The 27469-nt window shown below is 36.8% G+C and overlaps 1 protein-coding gene across 1 annotated transcript; it reads right to left on the reverse strand.

Annotated features, from left to right (window-relative positions):
• Positions 1-1378: 1378 nt before the first annotated feature.
• On the reverse strand, positions 1379-26281 carry LOC132565128 (mucin-2-like). Its single transcript, XM_060229738.1, has 24 exons — positions 26211-26281; positions 24220-24242; positions 23894-23932; positions 22100-22172; positions 21765-21916; positions 20063-20158; positions 19065-19673; positions 17513-17619; positions 16128-16278; positions 15706-15937; positions 14979-15327; positions 14029-14332; positions 13020-13190; positions 12021-12264; positions 10522-10827; positions 9708-9955; positions 8782-8966; positions 8068-8330; positions 7716-7846; positions 6803-7103; positions 5799-6361; positions 4852-5535; positions 1664-1796; positions 1379-1445 (listed from the first exon to the last, which is right to left on the reverse strand). The coding sequence occupies exons 1-24, from the start codon at positions 26279-26281 to the stop codon at positions 1379-1381; spliced, it is 5502 nt and encodes a 1833-aa protein (XP_060085721.1).
• Between the last annotated feature and the right edge of the window lie 1188 nt (positions 26282-27469).

Consider the following 27469-nt stretch of genomic DNA (forward strand, 5'->3'; position numbering starts at 1 on the left):
TTCTATCAGTACATTATTGATGAATATAACTATTAAAATCGAGAATAATTGAGGTGAAAGTTATAGAAAAAAAATAAGAATAAAAAATAATATGTTGTGTGCCCGCGATTTGAACTCGCCCCGGCAAAACTACATATTCAGAGCATCGCACCTTCACCATTACACTACAGCGGCTGATTACGTCACAATGACGATTTTGTTAGTGATATAAATCAAAACCAACACACTTCGGATGTACACTGATTTTATTATGGGTGTGTGAATTGACACTTTAGTTTATATCTCGTATATAGGAACACTTTCTCATTTTTATATGTTAGTGTATGTTTTGAAAACAACACTGTAGCAAATACAGTTTTGCCATTATGTTTTTTCTGACGATAAATCCCTGCATTTTGTTTGGTTGCAAAATTCTATTTTTAGACGCAGACTCAGACAACGTTATTATGGAAAATACCGTTTACTAACAAAAAAAGAAAAGGTTTTATTTTATTTTTTATACTTGTTATTGTATTTTTACTTACTGCATACTTATCAAAACACTAGGAATATCTACAATGACTATTTTTTCGAAGTCAGATCTGACGTCTGCTCATATGCACAAACGTAAACAAATCACGACAATGTCGCGAATACACAACATGGATATCTTCTACATAATATTGTTACATACCTGTTAAAGAAGTAGACAACTTCTACAAGATGTGCAGATGTGTTGACAGCTCTTCTACGTATACATACTTCAAATGTAGGCTGAAACTTGCAAGATCTTCTATGCGAGTTTAGACTAACGTACAATGTAGCGCAATCTTGTAGTCGGTCTCGACGCTAACGTTACGCTGGGCAACGTCAAAATCTCACCAAAATCGTGAAATGTGGTTACAAATTCAGAAGATATTTGTTATTTTAAATACCTCCCCAGGCATGTACCAAAAAAATATTTGAGCATCGCAAACATAATGTGGAAATTGTTCTCAATGATAAATATAAAATTGGTACACCCTTGGGGAGGTAGTTAATTTTTCGTTCAAAGTCATAAAATATCGAAAAAAATCGTGACTTTTTGTAAACGTGACGTTTTCGCGCGAAATTTGTGACGTCATCACACGCGTTATGAACCTATCTTTATCTGCATTTCAACTGATAAGTTGTTAAATAACACAAATGGGTACATGATTAAAGAATTTTCTAACAATTAAAAAAAAGATTTTTTGAGGCCAATTTTGAGCCAAAGTGCATCTACTCCTTTCTCTGGAAAAGTATGGAACTCGAAACAGACTTCTCTTGGTAAGTTTAAGAAAGTTTGAGAAAGTCAAAGAACTTAAAACAGAACTACCTAGGCAAGTCCACAAATGGTATACAGATTTAACTGAGGAAGTCAAAGGCCTGGAAGCAAGCTTACCTGAGAAATTCCAGGATCTGAATATAAAGGCATCTTGGTGTGTCTGAGAACAGAAACCAAACTTGCCTGGGAAAGTCCAAGATCTTGACACAAACTTATCTTTGAAAATCAAAAACTTGATAACAAATTATCTGTGTAAGTCCAAGAGCTGGAAAACTTACCAGGGATAGTGTTATACTAAATACAATTTTGTTGAGGATTTTCCTGGAATGTGACAAAAACCAGTATTTGGAATTGTCTAGCAGTGTAATACAAACTTACCTTGCCACCCATGCAGCAGTTCCTCTGAGCCTGGCCATGTTAGCATCCGTGGAAGCACCCATGGATGAGGAAGAATCCAGTTGGTCATCGGTCACTTGAACTGGACTGGACACTCCAATCTCATTGGTACATCCTAATATAAAATAAATGACATTGTTGTTCAATCCTCAAAATAACAGCCTGTATTATATCACTCTAACAGTTATCATGAATGCACAATTTTCATCATAAATATCTCATTTTGTTTATAATATAACACTAACCAATTATATCATTGGTAAATGTATAACATTCCTGTCACACTTTATTTCTTCTTTGTTCCTTTTTCTTTATATCTTTCGTTAGGAATCATGTATACTGCCTAATTGTGGATAAATGTTCACTTCAGTTCAGGTAATATTGTCTTACATGTTTTTTTGGTAACTGACTTTTTAGGCAAAGAGTAATTCACTAATAAAGTATCTCAGGCTTTTTTGTACTTAATGTCGTTAGTTTAGGTGTATTTGTCCATTTTAAACATGTTTCTTTATATCTAACAGTAAATCATTGGTTTGCTTTTAGGATTTCAATTAATATCCAATAACTGGGGTCATTCATATATTTCATTCTTCATAGGAACAACAACACCTTCCATATGTAGCCTGATGTTGACAACACCTTCCATATGTAGCCTGATGTTGACAACAACACCTTCCATATGTAGCCTGATGTTGACAACAACACCTTCCTAATGTAGCCTGATGTTGTCAACAACACCTTCCATATGTAGCCTGATGTTGACAACACCTTCCATATGTAGCCTAATGTTGACAACAACACCTTCCATATGTAGCCTGATGTTGACAACAACACCTTCCATATGTAGCCTGATGTTGACAATAACACCTTCCATATGTAGCCTGATGTTGACAACAGCACCTTCCACAAGTAGCCTGATGTTGACAACACCTTCCATATGTAGCATAATGTTGACAATAACACCTTCCATATGTAGCCTGATGTTGACAACAACACCTTCCATATGTAGCCTGATGTTGACAACAACACCTTTCATATGTAGCCTGATGTTGACAACACCTTCCATATGTAGCCTGATGTTGACAACAACACCTTCCATATGTAGCTAATGTTGACAACAACACCTTCCATATGTAGCCTGATGTTGACAACAACACCTTCCATATGTAGCCTGATGTTGACAATAACACCTTCCATATGTAGCCTGATGTTGACAACAGCACCTTCCACAAGTAGCCTGATGTTGACAACACCTTCCATATGTAGCATAATGTTGACAATAACACCTTCCATATGTAGCCTGATGTTGACAACAACACCTTCCATATGTAGCCTGATGTTGACAACAATACCTTCCTAATGTAGCCTAATGTTGTCAACAACACCTTCTATATGTAGCCTGATGTTGACAACAACACCTTCCATATGTAGCCTGATGTTGACAACAACACCTTCCATATGTAGCCTGATGTTGACAACAACACCTTCCATATGTAGCCTGATGTTGACAACAACACCTTCCATATGTAGCCTGATGTTGACAACAACACCTTCCACAAGTAGCCTGATGTTGACAACACCTTCCATATGTAGCATAATGTTGACAACACCTTCCATATGTAGCCTGATGTTGACAACACCTTCCACAAGTAGCCTGATGTTGACAACACCTTCCACAAGTAGCCTGATGTTAACAACACCTTCCATATTTAACCAGATATTTATAACATCACCTCCCATATGTAACTAGATACTGACAACATCCCCTTCCTTATGTAACCAATTTTTTGCTTAAACATGTGGAAAAATAAGCTCTAACTATGTTGCTTCAAATATAATTATAAACCACAACTCAAATCAATAGCTGCTAGGAGCACTAATGAAAACACTAACAATCCCTCAAATCCTCAATATGTTAATTTACAGACAGATAAAAGAAGTAGCTTATACTACCCCTATGCTGCCACAGGGGTAATAATAAAGAGTCCTTAATAACTAAATACATCAATCAAACTAAATAAATGACATGAAATTAACAGCACAGGTTTGTAAATCAGTCTTACCAGTACTTCCAGAGGTGTAATGGCCATGTGTGGTCTGGACTGTCACAACAGTTGTTTCCCCCAAAAGGGGATTGTGTCCTGGTCCAGAAGTTGGTTTTCCATCAGGTCCTAATCCTGGACCAGCAGTGGGCTGACCATTGGGTCCCACTCCTGGACCAGCTGTTGGTTTTCCATCAGGTCCAAATCCTGGACCAGCAGTAGGCTGACCATTGGGACCTACTCCTGGACCAGCTGTTGGTTTTCCATCAGGTCCTAATCCTGGACCAGCTGTGGGCTGGCCATTGGGTCCTAATCCTGGACCAGCTGTAGGCTGACCATTGGGTCCTAGTCCTGGACCAGCTGTAGGCTGACCATTGGGTCCTAGTCCTGGCCCAGCTGTGGGCTGACCATTGGGTCCAAGTCCTGGACCAGCTGTAGGTATACTATTGGGTCCTACTCCTGGACCAGCTGTAGGCCTACCATTAGGACCTAGTCCTGGACCAGCTGTGGGCTGACCATTGGGTCCTAATCCTGGACCAGCTGTTGGTTTTCCGTCAGGTCCTAATCCTGGACCAGCAGTAGGTTGACCATTGGGACCTAATCCTGGACCAGCTGTGGGTTTTCCATTAGGTCCTAATCCTGGACCAGCTGTGGGCTGGCCATTGGATCCTAATCCTGGACCAGCTGTAGGTTGACCATTGGGTCCTAGTCCTGGACCAGCTGTAGGCTGACCATTGGGTCCTAGTCCTGGACCAGCTGTGGGCTGACCATTGGGTCCAAGTCCTGGACCAGCTGTAGGTTTTCCATCAGGTCCTAATCCTGGACCTGCAGTAGGTTGACCATTTGGACCTAATCCTGGACCAGCTGTGGGTTTTCCATCAGGTCCTAAACCTGGACCAGCAGTAGGCTGACCATTGGGACCTAATCCTGGACCAGCTGTGGGTTTTCCATCAGGTCCTAATCCTGGACCTGCAGTAGGTTGACCATTTGGACCTAATCCTGGACCAGCTGTGGGTTTTCCATCAGGTCCTAAACCTGGACCAGCAGTAGGCTGACCATTGGGACCTAATCCTGGACCAGCTGTGGGTTTTCCATCAGGTCCTAATCCTGGACCAGCAGTAGGCTGACCATTAGGTCCTAAACCTGGTCCAGCTGTTGGGTGACCATTGGGTCCAAAACTAGGTTGGGCAGTGGGATGACAGGCATCATTACAATAGACACGCACCTCATAATCAAGACAAGTGGCAGTATTCTGATTGATATCCTCACATACCAAACCACGATTGATATCGCAAGACACACCCATCTGACCAGCCTGATTCAATGGCGTATGTTGATTAATGACCCGGCATTCGATCTTGGATGGAAATTCACAGAACGAGTAAGCCAAGCGAAGGTTACTCATTGTTTCATAGTCACCTTTACTGGAGGCAGTTCTCTTGTAGCTGTTCATCCACTCTGTCCACTCACAAGAAGGTTTCAATGGGTAAGGCACACCTGGCATGGGTGTTGGTAAGATTGGTTTTCCATCTGGGCCAATGGCTGGTGCAATTGTGGGTTTTCCATCAGGTCCTAAACCTGGACCAGCTGTGGGTTGACCATTAGGCCCTAATCCTGGACCGGCTGTGGGTTGACCATTGGGTCCTAATCCTGGTCCTGCTGTGGGTTGTCCATTGGGCCCTATTCCTGGGCCAGCTGTGGGGTGACCATTAGGTCCCATCCCTGGGGCTACTGTTGGCTGACCATTGGGGCCTAATCCTGGACCAGCTGTGGGCTGACCATTGGGTCCTAATCCGGGGGCTGCTGTAGGAGCTAAAATTAGAAAAACTTTTGATTGGAATTGTAATTAAATAAATGTATGAAATGTAAAAATTTTAAAACGTAAATTACAACTGCTTTAAAACCACAACATCACTTGATGTTAACTAGCATTGATTAATACATTCTCCATGAACAATCATACTTCTTTTACAAGTTAACATTGAACTACTGTATCAAAACAATAAAGTAGTAGAATTTGTCAACACAGGATCTTTTTCATTAATTAATAGTCAAAGGATCTTTCATTCACTCACCACAATCACAATTGTATCGGACTTCATAGTCATAGCAGATTTCACCATTGCGTTGATAGGCATTATTACACACGAGGCCTTTTTCCAGGTCACAAGTGGTTCGCTGTCCTGCCTGATCTGCCATAGTGTTTGTTCCAATCACACGACACTGGATGTTTGTCACCATATTAGCATCACAGAAAGTGTATTTCTCTCTCAATCCTTGCATAGTTTCCACATCCCCACGGTTGAATGCTGTTGGAACAGCAATACTCATCCAGCTTGTCCAGCCATTTGCCACACAAACAGGCGGTAGAACAGTTGGTCCCGGAATGGTAGGTGTAATCTTGTACGATCCATCTTGATGTGGTTTGGTGTAACTGGGACCAGCTGTCGGGTTGATATGACTACCAGGCTGTGGGTGGACAGTTGGTACACCAGTCTGACCAGAGCCAGGACCAGCAGTGGGAAGGCCGTTGGGACCAACCACTGGTCCAGGAGTGGGGTTTCCACTCTGCACTGTTGACGGTCCTAATGTTGTACTGCAGTAACCATTTCTCTTGATTTTTCCATTGTCGCAGTAGCTGTTGACAAATTCTACAGGTCAAATTTTATCCCAGTTATTGGATGCAAAATGATAATCAGAGAATTAGGAGTAAGGAATATTTAACCCTGGGGAGCAAACTCTTGAGAACTGAGGCTAGATGAGGATCTTACAGGAAATAAAACAAGTGATAAATAACTTGTTCCTTCTATGAATAGGTAAGGAAACTACCACAAGTGAAACAATGCCGGAAAAATTTATCTTAAAACAGTATCATTATAAACTATGACAATAGTATCATGGATATCACGATGACAGGGCCCATGGTGTCACCATACAGAAATGAACATTATTTGCTTCTAAAAACACAACTTTAACATACTTACTTTTTCTTTCTTTCTTCCTTTGCTCATTCTAATATCAACATTGTAAAATAGAAATCAAATTCAGAGAATTCACAATTTTATCTTCCCCTACTTACCAAATCTCACAGTCAGCCTGACAGACAGAGTTATCAGTGATGCGTTCGTTTTGTCTATAGTCCTTCCCATTGACGGTACACACAGTTGTGTTACAGAAAGCTTCTGGGATGCACCTCATTGGTTCAGTTGAGCTGTCATACACCTGTCCATCCCCACATGGTTCTATATCACACCCTTCAACACAGTTCTGCTCATGACAGCCAGATGTGATGGTGTCGTACACCAGATGGTTATCACAGGTACGTTTTGGGCATGAGGAAATACAGGGATTGTAAGTCTCACAATCTTCACACTGGATGGCTGCAAGACAGAAATATGGCTTTACATTTTAATCGACAGACATGAACACACTGTATAACTATAAGGGAAAGAAAGACTGATCAGGACATCTAAAGGATGAGGAGGATGACTAATGAATGTTGATGAGGTAGACCTTTATGACCAAATCACAGTCTCTGAGAGAACACAGATGCAGTTTTCCCAGAAAATCAAATGAGCTTGTAAAGTATAGATTTCTATCTTTTATACATTTTCGGTAAATCCCTAGCAATAAACCCATACCTGGTTATAAGCCCATCCACTACCATCAGTAAAAGTGTTTACAAATGTCATTTTTCTACAATACTTTGAGACAAGATTGGTTGAATAGACTAGTGTTAATTCATGTTGTAAATAGCTTACAGAGCATTGAATTTCTTTCCAAAATAGTAGCATAGAAATAAAATTGCTTGAGATGTAAAGAGACCTCTCTTCTGGAGATGTACTGAACATTTATACACTTCTATAACTGAACTGTCATATGAAGTCATATTAATACTTTGTGGATTTAAACACATTTTTAGGATAAAGTTCAATCAAAGCTTCGTCACTTTCATTAAGGTCTAAGGCTTTCATTTTGACACATGTACTCACCACAAAGTTCCTCAGTTCGCCACTTAATGGGAAGTCCACTTATAGCACACTGATGGGCATAGGCTGCGATGGCAGTACATAGACACTCACAATCACCTCCAAGGTCGCAGGCACAGGTATCAAAGATACACCTGTAGATAAAAATAACAGCTGATTATATAGGTATACAGATGATTACTGTTGAGTAAATTTCTTTTCATAAAGCATTTTTCTTCATATGAGTAGAAAATGAGGAAAAGGACATACAAGTTCTTAATATATAATGGTGTGGTGAATTTAGTATATAATACTAATATAGATGTCAACCAATTATACAACTAGGATTAAGTTACAATTTAGGAACCACACAAACCTATTAACATATTCCTGCACAGGGATGAGGTGGTGGCAAGGCTGAAATACAAATGACTGAAGTATGCTACATTTTCGTTGTGCCCAAGGTTTACGATGTGGAGCAGCCTCACAAGTGTCAGTTATCTCCCCTGGTGTCGCACAGGCTTGACGCACCTTCCAGCTGTCAGCAAAGGTGGTAACCTTCACTGCTGGGGGTCCACCTTGGGGCATTGAAAAGTCATCCAACTGGTCTCCATTGAAGTTTCCACAAAGACCAACAACCTGTGGCAGTATCATGTAATATTCTGTGATTAAAAGTTAAGTAATGACTACATTAATTATCTCTCTACTTCACTATACAAAATTCCATCATCTTTCTTGAAACTAATAAGACGGTTTGATTTTAAAATATCTACCTATGGATCTTGGATTGAGATTTTTTTAAGCATTCAGAAAGTTATCTCTAATCAAAAAGACAGAGAGAACTTCCTGGAAATGAATTTTGCATATTGTCTCTGTGAGTTGTTCAACAAAATTTTAGTAAACTTACAATGGTCATTGAATAAATCATTGTGATCAAATAAATTCATACAAAAATCATGGCTACCAGTAGGAGCCCTACACCAAAACAGAGATTTTCAAGGTGAATTTTCATGCTTATTTCAATGATTTTAATTGGTTTTCATGAAACTACGTAGTGTAGTGATTTCTCTAAATATAAACTGTGACTTACCTTGCCCTTGTGACTTGTAGAAAGTTTCAGATAAACCCTTGTACCTCTGTCCCATGTCAGTGTGATACCACTGTCTGTAGAGATGATCACAAAGTTCCCAATCTCCTGTTTGTGGAATGGTGAATTAGACTCCACATACACAGGCTTGCCTCTGATCAACTGTATCCTGAAGAAGTTTAGGCTCCCTATCCAAGAAAAATAAATCAAACAATTTCTATCATAAATGATGAACAGTGGATTCATACCGCAATGAAAACAGGTCATTTAGTTGGATAGTCAACTAATATGTTGTATAACTAATATATTGTTTTTTTATGTTTTGTCATCACTTCAACATTCTGTAAATGTTGATTACAAACAGTGATTCAAACAGTCAAATACTGCGTTTGTGTGGAATATATTTTGTGGTCCATCCCTTCCAAATTCTACCAATATTTCTTTTTTGGTGTCGAACATACAGGCGTCACCTGGTCTCAGATAGAAATTTACAGGCTTCAATCCAAATGATGGAATGTGCTCGGTGATCCATATCTGTGTAAACGAGGTCTTTAGTAATTTTCAACTGAATACTAATCTCTGTGTTTACACAGGTGCACATGTGAAAGTTAGAATTTATACAGAATCAGGCAACTAAAGCTAGGAAATACACTTTTGTCTGTTAACTGTAAATCTACGGAGTTTTTATTACGCGCATGGCTGCCTGAAAGGGAAAAAAACAAGCGATGACTATCACGGCGATGCAGATAGATAAAAATACTAGTTTGTCATTTACACATCTGTTTCTGATTTCAAATACATATACTGATATACATGCACATATAAAAAGTACAAGTTTGATTTTATTCTATGTTATGGTTACACTCTTACAGTGCTATAAGAGTGAAATTGAAGTGAATTTGAAGAATTTGAATTTGAAGTGAACTGACCTGGGACACCAACTTCAAATGTGATGGACTTTGTACATGTGACACCACTCGTTCCACACGGTATGTTTTCTGTGGTGATCTGGAACTGGTTTGGGTTATCTGGTGACGCTTTGGCAAGGACATAATCACAGTTACCCTGGAACTCGTAGGTCTTTCCGTCAAATGTGTGATAGTGGGAGTCACCATAAGCACTGCAAACAGCTGGGCAGTCTTTGTTCTCACAGACCCACTTGGTGCTTGTGCACACGCTGCATGAGAGGAAGAGTAACAAGCACTGATATATTGCAATTAAAGGAGATAACTAGTCATATTTTAAAGAGTAAATTAACGCAAGGAAAGAAAAGTATTTGTCTTAAGAAAAATTAATAAAAGAAAGCAAGCATTACGATAAAATCTGTGTATCCTCCTTGCAATGTGGTGATACCAATAACAGAACAGAAATATTATAGTATTATATCTTTCACATGTTATTGAAACTACTTCTCTGATTTCCAAATAAGAAGATTCAATTTCACATGGACTTGCTGATAAAACTTTGTAATTGAAAATAAGGCTGTTGATAGCAACATAATTGGTTTTTTTTTTTTTGTAATTATATGTATGTATATCTATATCTCACCATTTATATCAAATGACATACTGAAATAGTGAGATAATCCACAAATACTGCACTTTCCAGAAGCCTGATAGAGTATTCCCTAACCAGATGACTTCATGCACGATTATCACTGGTCATAGGGAAAGCATTACAAGGAGAACACATGATAGGGAAAGAAAATGTTTTATTAATCAAGGAAATCATAAATCTACTCACCACTGATTACAGTCCATTATCATTGTCTCCCCCTCACGATATGCCTTGCCGCCGTGGTGACACGGACAGTCAGTAGCAAGAACACAATCATCACCCTCACGAACATATCCAGGTTTACAGCGACAGCCTGGCTGACAATCAGATGGGGTGGGACAGGTAGGAGGCGTGGCCATGTTCTGACAAGTCACAGGGCAGTCTGATGTACATTTAGTGTATTCTTCATTCTCTGGACATGGTGAGGATATAGTGGACACAGCAACATTAGGGGATGGAATCTGGCAATTCCAGGATGCATTGCGACAAGTACTAAAAAAGGATCAAAAGTTTTATCATCCATTCCAAAATTCTCCTATATTTGTAGGCATGTGACAGCAACACAAGGCTGCATATCTGTACCTAGAGAGCTGAATGTAACCTATCCACTTTATCAACAAAATTGAGTGAATCCAGAACCTTAATTCAACCTGACCTAGAATCTACATAAAAGTACTACAAAGGAAGTGTAGGTAATTTCTAAATAATCAAAACATGAGGAAAAGAATTACAGGCAAACATAATATTTTTTGTTTATATGTAATCTGAAAGTTGTTTTACATCAAAGTCATTGAAATCAGTTCCCAATAAAATCTGAAGATCCTCCATAAATAGTACATATTATGTATAGCTTCAGTCAGGATGTTTAGCACTAGTATTGTAAACTGTTATATTCAAATGATCAAAAAAGCACTATCGGTATATTTGAATTTGTCCTTTTTTGGCCCTTAGATTCTGTCAACTTTTAAAACCAAGTATTAAACTCTCAAATTATTGTATTTCATATCTTGAAAATTTCCCCGACATTGTTGTTATATTTATGTGTTATCTCAGCTATTGCTGCCAAGGAAACCACCTGAAATTTGCTTAAATTCAGGAAATTTGAATTTTATGTCAATTTTGGCATTTCTTTTACTTAGTTTTTATTCTTGGAAACTATAGAGGCCAATCACTAACAAAATTAATATCGAATGAAATTAAGTTAGTCCTTAATCTCCAACTTCAGGAGAAACAAATAATTTGTTCAAGAATGCCATCTATGGTTGATGTTTGAAATATTAACTATTCAAAATTGAAAAAGTGTTCAGATTTCATGCAAATTTGAGATAGTTACCATAGCAACCATAGATGAAATAATACATAAATATCATCACAATGGTATCTGGTAAACATTTTTTATTTGAGATTTAGTGATTTCATAGTGTTACTATGGATTTTAGACTGATTGATTTGTGGGCTAAAAAATGCTAAAACCATACAAAGTCCTATTTTGCTGTTTCTCAGACAGTTCCAATCACAAAAATTGTATTTTTGAAAGATGTAATAAATCTTTCTTTGATTAATTTACCTGTTATATCATTTTCAACAGTATCTCTCTTTCTACATATTTTTCTAATCAAAATTTCATAAAAATTATAACTATTTCATAATATTCTAACTGCAATTAAAATGCTTCATATGCTTACCAAATTTTGTCCTCCATCATGACAACTTTGCCTGGCTCTAATTGGCGGTCACCAAACACACAAGGACACTGGTCAATAGTGACACATTCACCGTTGTCATTGAGAGACTGTCCATCAGGACAACCACAACCCTCGGCACATTCCTGTGATGGTTCACAATTGGGGTACTTCCCCAGCACATTACAGGTACGTTTACACTCATTAGGACACACCTGGTATTCCTGGCCTCCCGTACAGGGCAACACTAAACACAAATGGTGAATTATTGTGAGGTTTATATCTTTTTGGCATCACAATGCAATAATATCTTCAACAGTACTGCATAATTTATTTTTTTCACTCAGCAATGATAAGATGTCCAAAAATAACATCTGATAATCATTTAAACATCTCCCAACACAAATCTAATAAGACTAAAAAAATTCTGAGTTGCTTTCCATGCTTTCCTGTCAAAATCATTTCTGATCTGTAAGCTATATCTACCATAATCTGAGATGGTTGGACAGGTGTGTGAAGCTATACCTACGATAAACTGAGATGGTTGGACAGGTGTGTGAAGCTATTCCTACCATAACCTGAGATGGTTGGACAGGTGTGTGAAGCTATTCCTTCCATAATCTGAGATGGTTGGACAGGTGCGTGAAGCTATACCTACGATAATCTGAGATGGTTGGACAGGTGTGTGAAGCTATTCCTTCCATAACCTGAGATGGTTGGACAGGTGCGTGAAGCTATACCTACGATAATCTGATATGGTTGGACAGGTGCGTGAAGCTATACCTACGATAATCTGAGATGGTTGGACAGGTGCGTGAAGCTATACCTATGATAATCTGAGATGGTTGGACAGGTGTGTGAAGCTATTCCTTCCATAATCTGAGATGGTTGGACAGGTGTGTGAAGCTATACCTACGATAATCTGAGATAGTTGGACAGGTGTGTGAAACTATACCTACCATCATGTGAGATGGTTGGACAGGTGTGTAAAGCTATACCTACCACATTCTGATACATTGAGACGCCATGGAATGGAGATACCAGAGGTGGCACATCGTTGAGCGTAGCTACCAAGGATGGGACATAAACAGTCTTTGATGTTGTCTTGACACTGACACATGTCAAATGTACAGTCTTGTATATCCACTGTGTTGTCCACAACACTATGGCATGCTGTATATAGGAAAAATGTATTCAGCATGACATTAAAAAGTTTTATAGTTTGTGACATATAGGTTTTTAACGTATCCATCTAAACACCAAGGAGAACAACACTTTCTTTGCATAATACTAGACTTCCTAAGACAATCAGACCAATATGATTTAGAACCCTTTTTATTCATTGGTCCTGATGTATCTGTTTATGCAACATTTTCCAAGGAACATAAGATGACTCCAAATCAAATTTCATTGGCATCTATATGTCGGTATTGAGGGAATTGGAATTTCAAGTTCTTTGATTTCCATTATTTGAACTCAGGAAGCCAAACACTCAGTATATACAACATCGAGACCCTAAAATTGAGATCTAATTTATGTGAATACAGAAGAAGGTTTTTAGAATCTACTTTCATTTTTTCACTTATGCTGACTTCTCAGACCCCCTTATGAACATTATTTTATCATTCATTATAAAAAAACCCTCAAATTTAGATAAAACTGTACATGCATTAGAAGTATGCAGTTAGACTAAAGCAGAGGTTTTTTTCCACAAATCTGTTTCATTCTATTTAAAGTACAATGTATTATGTTTTGAAAGGACTTTTCCAATAAAACACATACTGGATCCAAGACTAAATAAATCCCTTGTGTCCATGGTTTTGTTTCTTGTCTTTTAATTCTAAGCAAATTATCACTTAAATTCCATGGGAGGTACCCAGACACAAAACCTGGAAAGTTGGGGGTTGAATTTTACTGAAATAGTCCTCACTGCCCTATTCTTAGAGTGAGACTAGGCTCTCTGTCTATAAAACACTGGGTCTCTGATCCACTCAAATGAAGTCGTACTTACGTTTGAAGATGTCATTAGAAAGGTAAGAACAGTACTGTTCAGCTTGGATTTTATTCTGGGCATTTTCCTCGCATGCATTAACAACCTCCCCGACATCTTTACAAGTAGGATTCACCTTCCAACGGTTCCCAAAGTTTGACGCCGAAGTCTCAATATCACCCTCTCTCGTCAGAAAGTCATTGGACTGCTTTAAATCATATGTGCCACACAGTCCCTGAGTTCTGTTAATAAAGGTTGGAGGTACCGTGATGTAGGCACGTGTTCTTCCATCCCAGAGTATGTAAACACCATTGTCCAGAGTAGCCTGCAAAATATCATATTTTTTCAACAATTAAAGATATTTTGAAAAAAAGAGCTTTTAGTTTCCTAGTTTAGTTTATTGAAAGGCTACTTAATCTTAACAATTAATTATTACACACTGTAATAAAATGCTGTCTGGTAATAAGGCATTAGAAACCATACAAATCCCCTAGCTCCAATTTATAATGAAGTTGGGTTGCATCTAAGATTTGCTATAATAGCAAAGGTAGCTCCAATTTATAATGTGGCAGAGATACAAATCCCCTAAATTTATAATGAAGTTGGGTTTCAAGATTTGCTATAATAGCAAAGGTGACCTTAATGTTAACTGTGGCAAGATAAAAAAAAAAGCTTGTTCAAAGTATTATGATACTTGATCAGTAATTTTGAGTAAAATAAGTTGAGAAATGAAGTTGCTAGAGTGATGACAAAAAGTGAACATATGAACATTCGGACAAACTATGCTATGCTATATATACTCCACGGTCACTGCCAGGGGATGATAAACCTATCCGTATAGATTATATACATATATATCTGTATATTAAACTCATCTACCTACTTTGAGTTGTGTTGATTTCCTTAATAATAATCAGCAACATTTTACTACTTTAAGAAAGTTTTCTTTTATCAAACATCCATAGCAATACCTTCATAAACAGGGAATTGATATTATCTACAGTGATGCCATTGCCACTGTAAGGAATCTTTGTGACTAATGTTCCATCAACAGTGAGAACGTGCTGGAAATCCATCTTCAGTGTGTGACCATTGTACTCGACTGTGACCGACTTCGTACAGGAAGCAACACCATGTCCACAGTGAATATTTTCTGCCAAGACATTGAAGTTTGGCGACTCCTTTATCAAGTAGTATGAACATTCACCCATGAAATTATAGCGCTTGCCATCAAATGTCATGTAATGAGGATCGCCAGTGGCAGAACAGGTGGCTGAACATTTGTTTTGGGTGCAGTCCCACTTTGCATCTTTGCATGTGCTGAAACAAATATTAGTTCAATCATATTCAGTAAATATTTATGACAAACACTAGTTTTCAGTAATTGTTTTATACTTTTCCCCTTGGGCTATATTGTGAGAACCAATTTTACTTGTTACAAATTTGGCTTATCAATGAATATTCAGAAAAAAAAAATTTAAGCATCAGTCTGAAAATTTTTACTAAAAACAGAGCTTGGTATCTAACTTTTTTATACAACATAACCTTATCAACATTGAAGCGATACTTAACCCAAAAATCTGTCTTTATATAGCAAGCTCATACAAATTATAAAATATTCCCAATGTGCTATAGAAATTCATATTTTGTCATGGCAAGTGTATCTATATTTTGTATCTGGCCAATTCCTGTATTTACCAAGTGTTACAAGCTTGCTTGATTTTCTCCCCTGGTTGATGAAGGTGCTCGCCGTGTTTACAGGGGCATTGAGAGGGAGCAATACAAGTATCACCCGATTGGACCAAACCATCTGGACAAAAACACCCATCAATACATGTAGTGGAAGAGCAAGATGTAACACTAGTACCGCAGGATCTTGGACATGTACTTCCACACTCTTTGTGAATGAAGTTTCCTGGACACTGGACAGCTAGTGAAAGAAAACAATTAAATATTCTAAAGTAGAATGAAAAAATAACCTGACGACTGATAGTTAATGCTGTAAGTTGTCAGTCTTTGAAATTTGACTTCTTTTTATCAAGCATTATTGAAAAATCAAGCACACACAAACACCTCCACACACACACACTCATACAAATACAATGCTAGAGGTTACGTACGACAAAGTTGGTCTGTTCTCCATGAAAGTTCAACATGGGCCTCCATACAAGCCCGACTGTAGGCCTCAAAGCTATTACAGGTACAGGTCTGTATATTGTTCTGACAGCAATCACTCTTGCATGCCTCTAGGTATGGCTGGGGGTCCACCGTCTTTAAATCAAATCAACAGTGTATAAAAGTTATCTCCCTTTGATAGACAAGCTTTCGCTATAACATAAGCTAAACCTATCCACAATATGTATATGGTCTTTAAATAATGATTGTGCAAGTCAATACTTTATTACAATTTGGAGATATATCAGTTTATGAATTTCTATCAGAGATTTTTCCTGTAGGGCATATTGCCATGATGACATATAACAAACAAAAATTGTGAAGCAGCATTTTCATGCAAAAGATGATTAAAAAGAGTTATCACAAGCAACCTACGCTACATATTACGATAATCAGTACATCTAACAAACACTAGGTTAAGATAAAAACAATATTTATTTCTGAAGAAATTATGGCAAAAATAACGAGATATGTTCCCTTCAAACTAAGGTTTTTTTCATAAGATTTACGCCTATGTAATAAATACAACTGATTTTTAAGTACAAAGTATAATAACACTTACTTATTCTCTTTCTACACTAAAATCATAATGATTGACTAACAGGAAATTAGTGAATGGGACTAGTTATGTAGTACCAAAATGGATCCACACCCAAATTCAGGAATGATTTTTGCCTTCTTTCTTTTCAGGTGAAGTAAACCAAATTTATTCTACACAATTTTGATAAAATTAGAACAAGGAAAATTAATAACTACCATCTGATAATGTCCCTTTCCATACCATCGTTGCTATTCCCATTAAGATATAGTCTGAGGTTAGGACTCCATTTATTGGGATTACAAAATTTTCAATTCAGGATTTTCTCACAAAATATGAAGTACATGTAGATGAATACTACCAGGTGTGTCTTTTTCTTAAGCTTTCCCCTATGTTTAAGACTTTATTGAAACAAGGCTTTTGAAACCAAAGGTATTTTCTTTATTACATATATAATCAATTAATCAAATTTAAACAAATAGCTCTATTATTTAAACATGGTTGTTTTTAGCTCCTAAATTTTCATCTGGTGAAATATTATCAAGTTTAGCAAAAGTTTATGTGACCCCTGATTTTGATTCAAATGGTGACTTCTTTTCATCCTTCCCTAATTTCAAAATTTTATTTGGTCTTTTTTTTTCGTCCACACAGATATTTTCTAAAACTTAATGATACTGATTTCTTTGTCACCAAATCATTTTAAAATATTCAACCAATTATTTCCTCACTTCATGGCCATTTTTTGTAATTCCAGTTTAGAATATGTTACAAATTTGAGCCCTCATAACCTACCGCATGACATGACTGAAAGGCAGGACCCATTATTGCGGAACAGACAGTCTGAGCTTGTGTTGATGCATCTGGACTACATCTTTGCTGTGGTACATCAGGACATGTGCCTGTCAAAAACAATCAAAACTTATCATTGTATTTCAAAAATTATCACTGTATCCACAAATGAACTGCCAATGCTATTGCTGCCCTACAATCAGCCCATCCTCCTGATGTTAAGATAACATCATCTGTGTTGTGTTTCGATGTTTATTGTAGAATTAATCATATCAGGTGGATTTTATTCATCAATTAACTATATACAGCAAGTGAAATAAACAGTAAAAGCATTTTGATTGGCTGACATGGTGAACTTTGACCACACTTTACACATTCATGGGGAATAAAATGAATGTTTCAGTGATACAAATGTAATTTCAATGTTATATGGTTTCTATTCACTGGGCTCTCGATCTGTCAGATTTGGGGTCGAATTCCCAATGCAAAATAGTATCTTTTTTTTCCCAATTTAGACCCCAAGTTTTCCCAATTCTAAGGACAACAATATTATTTTTCCCAATTCTAAGAGCCCCGGGACCCAGTCCCAAAATGGGGTGTGAGAGCCCTGATTCAATTTATTGTTTTCAAGATAATAAATCTGTTCACCATTTGTTATGGTTGATTATAAATTATAATATTTCCATATATTCTGATATTCTGATTCTAAAGGTATTCCGCTACAGGTTGTAATATTCATTAGGGGGCAACAACTGATATAGTTAACAAAAACCCTTGGATAAAAAACCCTTGGATTCATCATCAGAATAGCTCTGTAGTTGTGGTAGAAACAAATCATACAAACCTCTGCTTGTATACATGATATTTCTTCCCCTCTCATTAGTTATTTTTACAAATCACATAAGCTTTAGGGAGAAAAATAACTTGAGTGAAGAAATACCATTTACAGCCATACTTGTAATCTATGTATGGTAAGTTTGATCAAATTTTTAAATAGCTGTGTTTCACTCCAGAATTCAAAACTGCCAACATTTCAGTGGGAAATTCACAGAATTATAAAATATCTGTTTATTACCAAAGAGACATTTTTCTCTCTCTTTCCTTTTTTATCATTTTTTTTTTCACGATGCTCAGTCTGGACTGCTGAATTTGATCGCAAAAATGCCAAAAATAAGATCGGAATCAAAGTACAAGTAGCAGTGTCCTATTGATGTTAATATATTCATTAGTCAAGACATTAAGATGATACATTAATCAGTCTACACTGGCCTACATTCTAACAGGACTGGTGTTCAGAAATACTGTCAAAATGTCAATTATCATCATTCATAAAAAACAAGCACATTTATACTGGTATTCAAATGTGTTGATCCATCAAAGCTTTGAAAGCTCTGTATAAAAGTCTTCTTTGCAGTTTTTGAAGGAAAATTACTTCATTAATGCTGTTTAACTAGACACAATGTATTGAAATGTATGTAAAGATCAGAAAACTTGATACATGTGATTATTTAAATTTCAAGAAACAAATATCAACTCTGTTCTACCATGAACATACCAGTGCCAAGTGTAGATCTTTTCCATGTTGTAGCAAAGCTGGAAGCAGAGGTGACCACTTTTCCTGAATCTGTCAAGAAATCATTTGACTTATCCCCATCAAATTTTCCACAAAGTCCGCAGGTGTTGCCACGGTGATCTGAAGTAACTGCAATAAATACTGACTCACGTCCATCCCAGCGTAACATGTAGCCAAGATTACTCCGAATGATAAAGTAGGCACCAAGCTTCTCAAAAGTATGTCCATTTCTAGTCATCGGCAGTGTCATCAGGGATCCATCCCAATGAATAACCGGTCCGGTAGATTCCCTCAGTAGTGAAACTTTCACATTTCCGAAATAAATGTCAACCTCTCTTGCACAGGGTGAACCAGGTGAACACGATTGATCATTAATAACATGAATGTTGAAAGTGTTAGCTGCACAGTCCTTGAGTAAAACATACTCACAATGACCCTGATAGGAGTACACCTTGCCATCAAATGTCCGGTAGTGATCCTGACCCCATGTCACACAAGAGGCATCGTAGGATGTGGATTGGCTAGGCGGACGATTTGTTGGTGTGAGCACGGTGGGGAGACCTACCCCAGCGGAGTGAGACCCACTGTCAACTGCAAAATATACAGAGATCTTACAATTAAACCAACTCTGCACACTTTTTTATATTTTAGAAATGTAATGTTCAATGTGTTTTTGACTGAACTTTAATCAGCAGAATATGAACAGAATTTATAGATGTCATTTTTATAAGTCAAGAAACCTTAACAATGCCAGAATTACAACAGTAATATTTATGAGGTAGAAGGGAAAAATGATCTGAACCATGTAAAGTAATTTATATCATCTTCCAATCTGTTTAATACCTGTCTCAAGTGGTAATTATTCTCCCACTAAATTATTTTAGTAATACTGATTGGAAATAATGTTAAACCAAATTTAAGATAATTTACAAAACTGTTCTGAAATTAAACCCTCTGAATTTAACCTATACGTGAATTACCTATTTCACAGTGGAGTCCCTTCCACCCCTGTGAACAGGCGCAAGTGTCTGGCATGACACAAGATCCACCATTCTGACACCCCGGAGAACAGACAGCTGCAAAAGAACTTTATTTTTTCAAACATACTGGTATAGTAAACTTAAATTTAGTAACTTTCTCAAGACTGGGTAAACTTACGGGATATTTGATAGTGTAACAAAATACATAACGAACGGTTAACTTCACCAAATCCCTGGGCATAGAAAGCCGAAATGAAGTGTTCTAAAAAATGCCCTGGCCCCGCTGTCATTCAGATTACTAAGCGACTTCTGTATATGTTCGTCCTTTACCTCAAAACGTCATTTGAATTCAACATCGTTTTAAAACTTGAAAATCTAGACCTATGTAGCCTTAATTAGATGCCACTCGTCATAACCTTTTGCTTGTTTCCAGACTCATCAGTTGAACATTCGCGCCATCTGTGATAAAACGATTCGGTAACGTCTTTACCGCTTAAAGGTGCGTTCGCGTGTATTTTCATGCAAATTGTCTTCGCCTCGATAATGTATCATTCGAAATTTCCTGGTCGATTAAGTAGACAGTTCATTGTGACATTTGTGCAGTATCTCTGAATATGTCTTGATCGATGATAATGCTGTTATCCACTAACGGTCATCCGGATCCTCCAGAGTTACTTCCCTTCGGTTCAGTCTTTCAGAACATTTTGTGATACGTTTGACAGCCAGTGGTGTCAGGTATAAGCTTGAATAAAGTTTTGTAAGTAGACGAAGATGAACTAACTAAGTCTGGTTGTCTGAGTAAATGATACAATTTGATGTGGTTGACACCCAACATACATGGAAATGGACACTTTTACTGTGTCATAAACACGAGGTCATAAACTTGCATGAAATGTGAAGTGGCGTAGTACAGCTAAGAAACATACATAGGCATTGGAATGGCCCAAACTGACTGACGTCCAAAAGCGAGGCCAGCAATTCAGTAATTTGTTTCGTGACAATTTTAATTATAGTGATAATAAGCGGGCCCATCTCGAATTAAGAGTCTGAATCCGTGTTAAACTAGTTATCTTTGTATTAATGCATTTTTTTTTTACTTTTTATTATTCCATTCTTCTTCAATAGTCCACGTGTATGTTCGCAAACAACATACGGCGTACTAAGTAATTCAATAAAATAATTTTGAAATAATTTTGTGTAATTTATGCCATGATGTGAGTCGCGTTATGTTTCTTTAGCATCGTTTGCTCTCCGCGCTTTTCTGTCTTTCTTTTTTGGGGGGCTTTATGTCCTTGTTCCTCTGCGCCCCATTTCATGGCAAAATCAAAGGCAAAAGCGAAGTAATTTGATTGGTACCAGGAGAGAAAAAACTGACCAGTCACGGTCTGATACGTTCCTTGTAAAGATCACACAGGAGCGACACCCGACTTCAGAGCCATTACAATATACCGTTATGCGACCTCGAGATTCGTATGATGTGTATTAAGGGACCGAACAAATATTTCCGTCTTGCCCACAAGGTCTCGCACACGAAACCTTCAATTTTGCCATGATATGATCCAGGGGTGCAGATAACGAAAGTAATTTTGAGTATCGAGGATGTGCCTCCACATGGATGATGTATATCAATTACTACGGCCTTTCGGCGTTTCATTGGACGATTATTTTGATGATGTAACTATTTGGATTTCGTTCAACTTACGTATACAGATTGGAAGGGTGGGTTTTTCCCCGGGCGCAAGAGTTTCTCCAGTTAAGGGGAAATATTCTCCGGATGCAGAATCACACTCCCGAACTACAATGTTTTGATCGCCTTCGAATTTATAGCCATCATTACAACGGGCTGTGCACGTGCTGTGAGGGGAAAAAAAACATATCAAGAATTCCTGTCATCGAACGATCCTAAGTATTAGAATATTTCTCAAGGTTTTTCTTGAATTGTGCTCCTTAAAATAAAATCAGCTGTAATATTATTGTCACGAGATAATATATAGGAAATAAGATTTTTTTTCTTAATTAACGAAATGTACTACTTACTAAAACGGAATGTTGTCACCACAGTCGATGTTCCCGTTAGTTGGAGCTTGTAGCGGCTTACAACTACCTGCACCTGTAATACAGACACGAGGCCACTTTTTAAATCCTAAGATAGGATCATGATTAAAATATTTTATCAAATAAGAATGGGCAGAATAAATAATCTTGATCACCAGAAAGAATTACGAGCGAAGCACTTCTAGTAAATCAAACATTCCGCGTGTACAAAAGAGTTCAAGTGGATTTAAACATTTGAAGAATATCGCTGGATTCCATATGATATGTGGCAATGGGGCATAATTGCGGATGGCATCGTAGATTGTTACCTATAATATACCTTTCAAGCTGGTGTTCTCAACCAAATGTCATGTATGTAACGTAAAATTGTTTAATTTTTTATGATAATTTATTATTTAAATTAATTTCGAAGCCGTAAGTATGTTTTTAATTAGTAAAAAAAATGGACTTGTATTTATACAAATAGTGTAAAATAGAAGTAATATTTAAATAAAGTTGTGCCTCGAGGAATAATATATCAAGATATCTTCCCATGATATATTTCAGGTAATCTCTACAAGAGTTGTCGTTCTTTACACTCTCGTTGGATACCGCGTTGCTGTGATAAATATACGCGATCAACATCGGCCGAGGAATTTCGTTAATAAATGTTCCAAAAGTGTATCGGTGTCTTTCTCAAACAAACTAATACAATGTAAGTTGTATTTTCAATATCATTACGAAATCAATTTTCATCAAATCCGATTGAGAAGTAATTTTTCTACAATTAGACAGTTAGCTTGTCAGGGAATTTAAATCATACTTCAAATTTAACCAGGAACGTGTACTTTGGCAAGTTTCCCGGTGCTGTATGTTGTCGAGAACTCCGTGGGGGCAGTGACAGTTGATAGCGGGATCATTCAAAGGTAGTCTTATCACAACAAACCAGTTAGGAGAAAATGAAAAATGATTCTAAGTTTGAATCGTTCTTTGATACAACTAGTCCTAATGAAAGATAACTGAACAGCATCAGGTGTGTTCGGCCCGCTCAGACTAAGCTATGTCAATAATACCTAGGTGTATATCAACATATCGATTTAGATAGGCTTAAAATCTACAGCAAATACCTATAAAATTTTGTTTGAATCAGCTTATATATTCTAATGCGTTCTTCATTCGCAAATACTAGAAAATTAATGATGACTTTCCATACAATACATACTGATTAGCTGTATAAATGTCACGAGGTATCTTTTAGAAGATTACGGATACAATGGACCGGAGGCGACTTTTTTCAGGTAACTGGTTTGATCTTGTTGATACAACTTGATGTTTACGATTAAGTAACCAATGGTTGAGATAAAAACTGAATATTTTAATAAATGGTGGACACAGTTATACCATTACAAGTAGTATGTTTCCCTATTGTTTTAATTTATCACTCCGTATACGTGTTTTCGTTCATCTAGAATATTGATAAAATATCAGACGCCGTACGCATTTTAAGGGTGCTAAATCTAAAAGATTGTCAATTTTAAACACTAAATAGTCAAATATATCCAAATACAGATATGAAAATATACACAATAACTCATAATTTACAAATTCTGAGTGTTTATAAAAACGCACTCTCAGTGACACTCTAAATACTATTTTTGTTTATTTCAAGAAGTCTACTGTTTAATCATAATTTCTTTGTTGTTTAAATAGTGTATTCTGTATGTGGACAAAATTTTTTTTTTTAAATATAGGTGAAAATCTGCCTTCGCGGTTGGTAAATTACAGTACAATACGTACCTGCGCCGGGGCCGAACGGGTCAGAGAAAGGATCGAAAGCTGGAAAAGACATTCATGACAATCATTACATTATTATGGCTTTGGATAAAGTGACAAATGTCGCAAGGCTGTGTACTTGTATCAATTATATAAAATTATTATACTGAAGATAGACACTATTCCAACCCACGAGTTTATATACTCGTCTCTGTATACGCAGCTCGAAAAATCGAGACAATCAGAACACGTGGGACTACATGTACGCGCACATGTTGATTTCTTACAGTGTTTGTCATTTTTAGAATATCTGTTTTTAAAATTGACACTTTCAAGGAAAATAAACATACCTTGTCGTTTGGACCTCTTGGCTCTGAAATAAAAGTCAAACACAATATTAAAAGTACAATGAAGACTTTAAGATTTGTTACAACATAATCCTGCGGTTTTACTGTCGTGTTAAATTAATTTAAAAAAAAAAAAACATAAAACACGGCTTGAGATTCCCGTTATGATTATTTGCTGGCTGGGTTTATCGACAAATGTCTCGTTGTAGTGGCCGGTAATAACCTTAATGAACAACATGCGAGAGACCTGTTCCTTGTTATACAAAACAATTATGTACAGTGTCTTGCAGAAGGGCAAATACATGACAAAACAGGACGGTTTGTAACCTCAACATTTTGACAAACTCCTACAGCCACTTCTTAAGTTCGAAGAGCTACAGTGACTGCTAATTTAGCTGTATAAATTTTCAATTTATGATTCAAGAAAGTCAGTAAGGTAAGACAGAAGGAAGAAGACATCAAGTAATAACAAGCTAACAGTCTATTCTGTCGGACTTGTACATAATCTAAATATATATATAAGATTGGAACGATACAAGATTATTTCCTTGATTACACGATTGCACTTGAAATACGAAATGTAATATCTATAATTTTCTGACTACTTCGGGGATGTAGAATACTAAATCTTTGGAAATTTGATTTCAGAGAAAGAACTTTAAACATTTGAGACTTCCTCTAAGAAACTGTCGTTACATTAACAGCATTAAAACCATTTGAAACTCGGCTGGATACGTATTAGGGACAACCTTATGGCTATCATAACCATGAGATGGACGATAATATCCATTATATATTGGGGCTTTACCAAAGAGTCTAAACAAGTTCTAGCTCTGGAAGGTGAAATACCAGCGTTCAGTATTTTCCCTTTATGTTATTCATTATCTATAACAAACCGGAACTTACCGGCACTCGGTACTCCTAATGTTCTTGCTATCACGAGTGACGATGGACAAAATACCTACTGCCATAAGTATCATTATTGCACGTTAACACCTTACTTCATATCCGTAACTTTATTACATAAGCAACTCTCCAGAATTTCTATTCACAGAACATATTTTTTTTATCTATTTGGTGTCATAACCCAGTAAACCGTATACTTTGTTTAAGCAACCCTCAGTGTGTCCTGCATTTGCTCGCTACCTTTACATGACAATTGTATTAGACAGCCAATGCAATTATGAGTGTATGATTGTAACTAGTAACGTCACAATGGTTTTGACAGCTCTCCCATGGTACGGCTGTTCCCATTATTGGCTTTACTCCACCGTACAAGCTGGAGTTTTTTTGTCATTTTTAGCGTATACCTAATTAGTATTGCCTAAAATGTTAATGGTAATGACAAATAATACTAAGTTATTTTTTGAGTGTAACTACAGTTCCTTCTGACAAATCTTCCATGAAACCTTCCCGCGTATCATGTGATACCCATCATGATTACATAAATTCATCGCTTGTTGCTGTTGTGTTGTAAGTAACTTCGTTTAAACCTATTGCAGTACAAACAGTTTTTATAAACTATATTAGATAATGCGATTATTTTCCCATTATTAAGCTGGTGTTTCTCGCTGTTCAGTGAGTATCGACATTCATACGTGTCGAACCATCTGCACTGACAAGAAATGGCAGGTAGTTATGGTGGGATCCACATCTATATTCTTACTGTATATATCTGGTGAAGAAATTGTCAAGTCACATCAAGGAATGGAAAATGCAAACTGGCGTTTTTAGACTGCAAGACTGTTTGGTCTATAAGACCTAACTTTATATCAGTTACGACTTCTAAAGATGAACCTACTTCGTGTATACCTTAGAAATAAGTCACCACCAAAATTTGGACCATGGAAAAATATTTTTTCTACAATTCTTTTTTATTCAATATGCATCTCCATTTCTAGGAACAAAGAATCAGTTCACTGAAAAAGACTGCCAGGTTTAGAAAGAACGGTGTCCTATTTGATAAAATTTGTAAAGTTAAGGATGAGTCTTACCTTGCATCCACAAGAGATCCCGTAAAGACCAGTGCTAGACACACGGTCCCCAGAAGGGCACTGGGCGCCATCTTAGGTGCCCCTGTAACAACTACTTATAAGAAATAGCACCTCTTCAAAACAGTTTAGCACAAAATAATTGTCACGTCTTCGGGGATATCACTGGTCGCTTGTGTCGAAAAGACCCCTTTGGAAAATTGGCCCAGAGTTAGTGACTTTTAAGGAGAGTTGATTTGTTCACGTGACTAAATGTTTCCAATCTCATTGGTTGCAATAACATTCGATTTCTTCGGCATTGATTCAGGATTGTAAGGGTTTAGATAACAGTAAATACGCTTTTGTTGGTTTTGTGTTTGTGATACGGATATAGATTCTACATGTCGTGAATTTAAAGTTACCTTTAGAATTGATTTGATAAATGTTTCAAGTTGTAGACTTCATAAGTTTAGTCTGTATTAATTATTTCAGTAACTAATGGATTAAGGAATATTTAATTCAAAAATCTGTCAGTTTTGAATATGCCTCTAATGGATTAAATTAAATGATATCAGCCATATAAGGAGACATATTTGTATATCTATATAATGGGTGAACTGAAACTCGCACTTTATCGATACTTCGGAGTCAAAGGTACAATTTCATAACATTTCTGTTGCCGGTGCAATCCAAATCTTCGTATATTTCATAAGATGAAACAAAATTTCTTCAAGTTTATTTGTTGATTTGTTCACTATGGGAATGTCGGATCATAAAAATGTCTGTATCGGTATTGAGTTAACAGATAAAAAAAATTATTACATTTTTATCTAAATGAAATAAGGGGCCTTGTGATTTCTACAAAGTTTGTCATTGGTTGAAGAATTGAGAGGAGAAGAAACTTGATTTCTTTATCCTTAGTGGAATTCGCTCCCTCTTTCCTGCTTTATTTCTTTTACATTCCATTTCAGCCAATTGTTTTCTCATCGTGATTTCTCGTATATTTCACCTACCGCGAGTTCGCGTTAGTTTAGGTCCTGTACTATATAACTGAATTGATTAAACGAATTAATAAATACTGTTGAATATACTATAAGTTCGATATTTTCAATCTAAATGTTCAAAAGGAATGCTGCATGAACAAAACAAGTATGTGTCATGAAAAGTAATTCCTTATTTCTACTGATTACACAAACGGTTAATCCAGAGGTTGTGCCGATTAGACTTATTCTGCGCTTTCTTTTAGTATCAATTTACAATGTAAGAAAGGAACAAAGTCCTCT

This window comes from Ylistrum balloti, unplaced genomic scaffold (assembly GCF_031769215.1).
Source record: "Ylistrum balloti isolate Yb309-2 unplaced genomic scaffold, AGI_CSIRO_Ybal_v1 Utg369694, whole genome shotgun sequence".
Taxonomy (NCBI): Eukaryota; Metazoa; Mollusca; class Bivalvia; order Pectinida; family Pectinidae; genus Ylistrum; species Ylistrum balloti.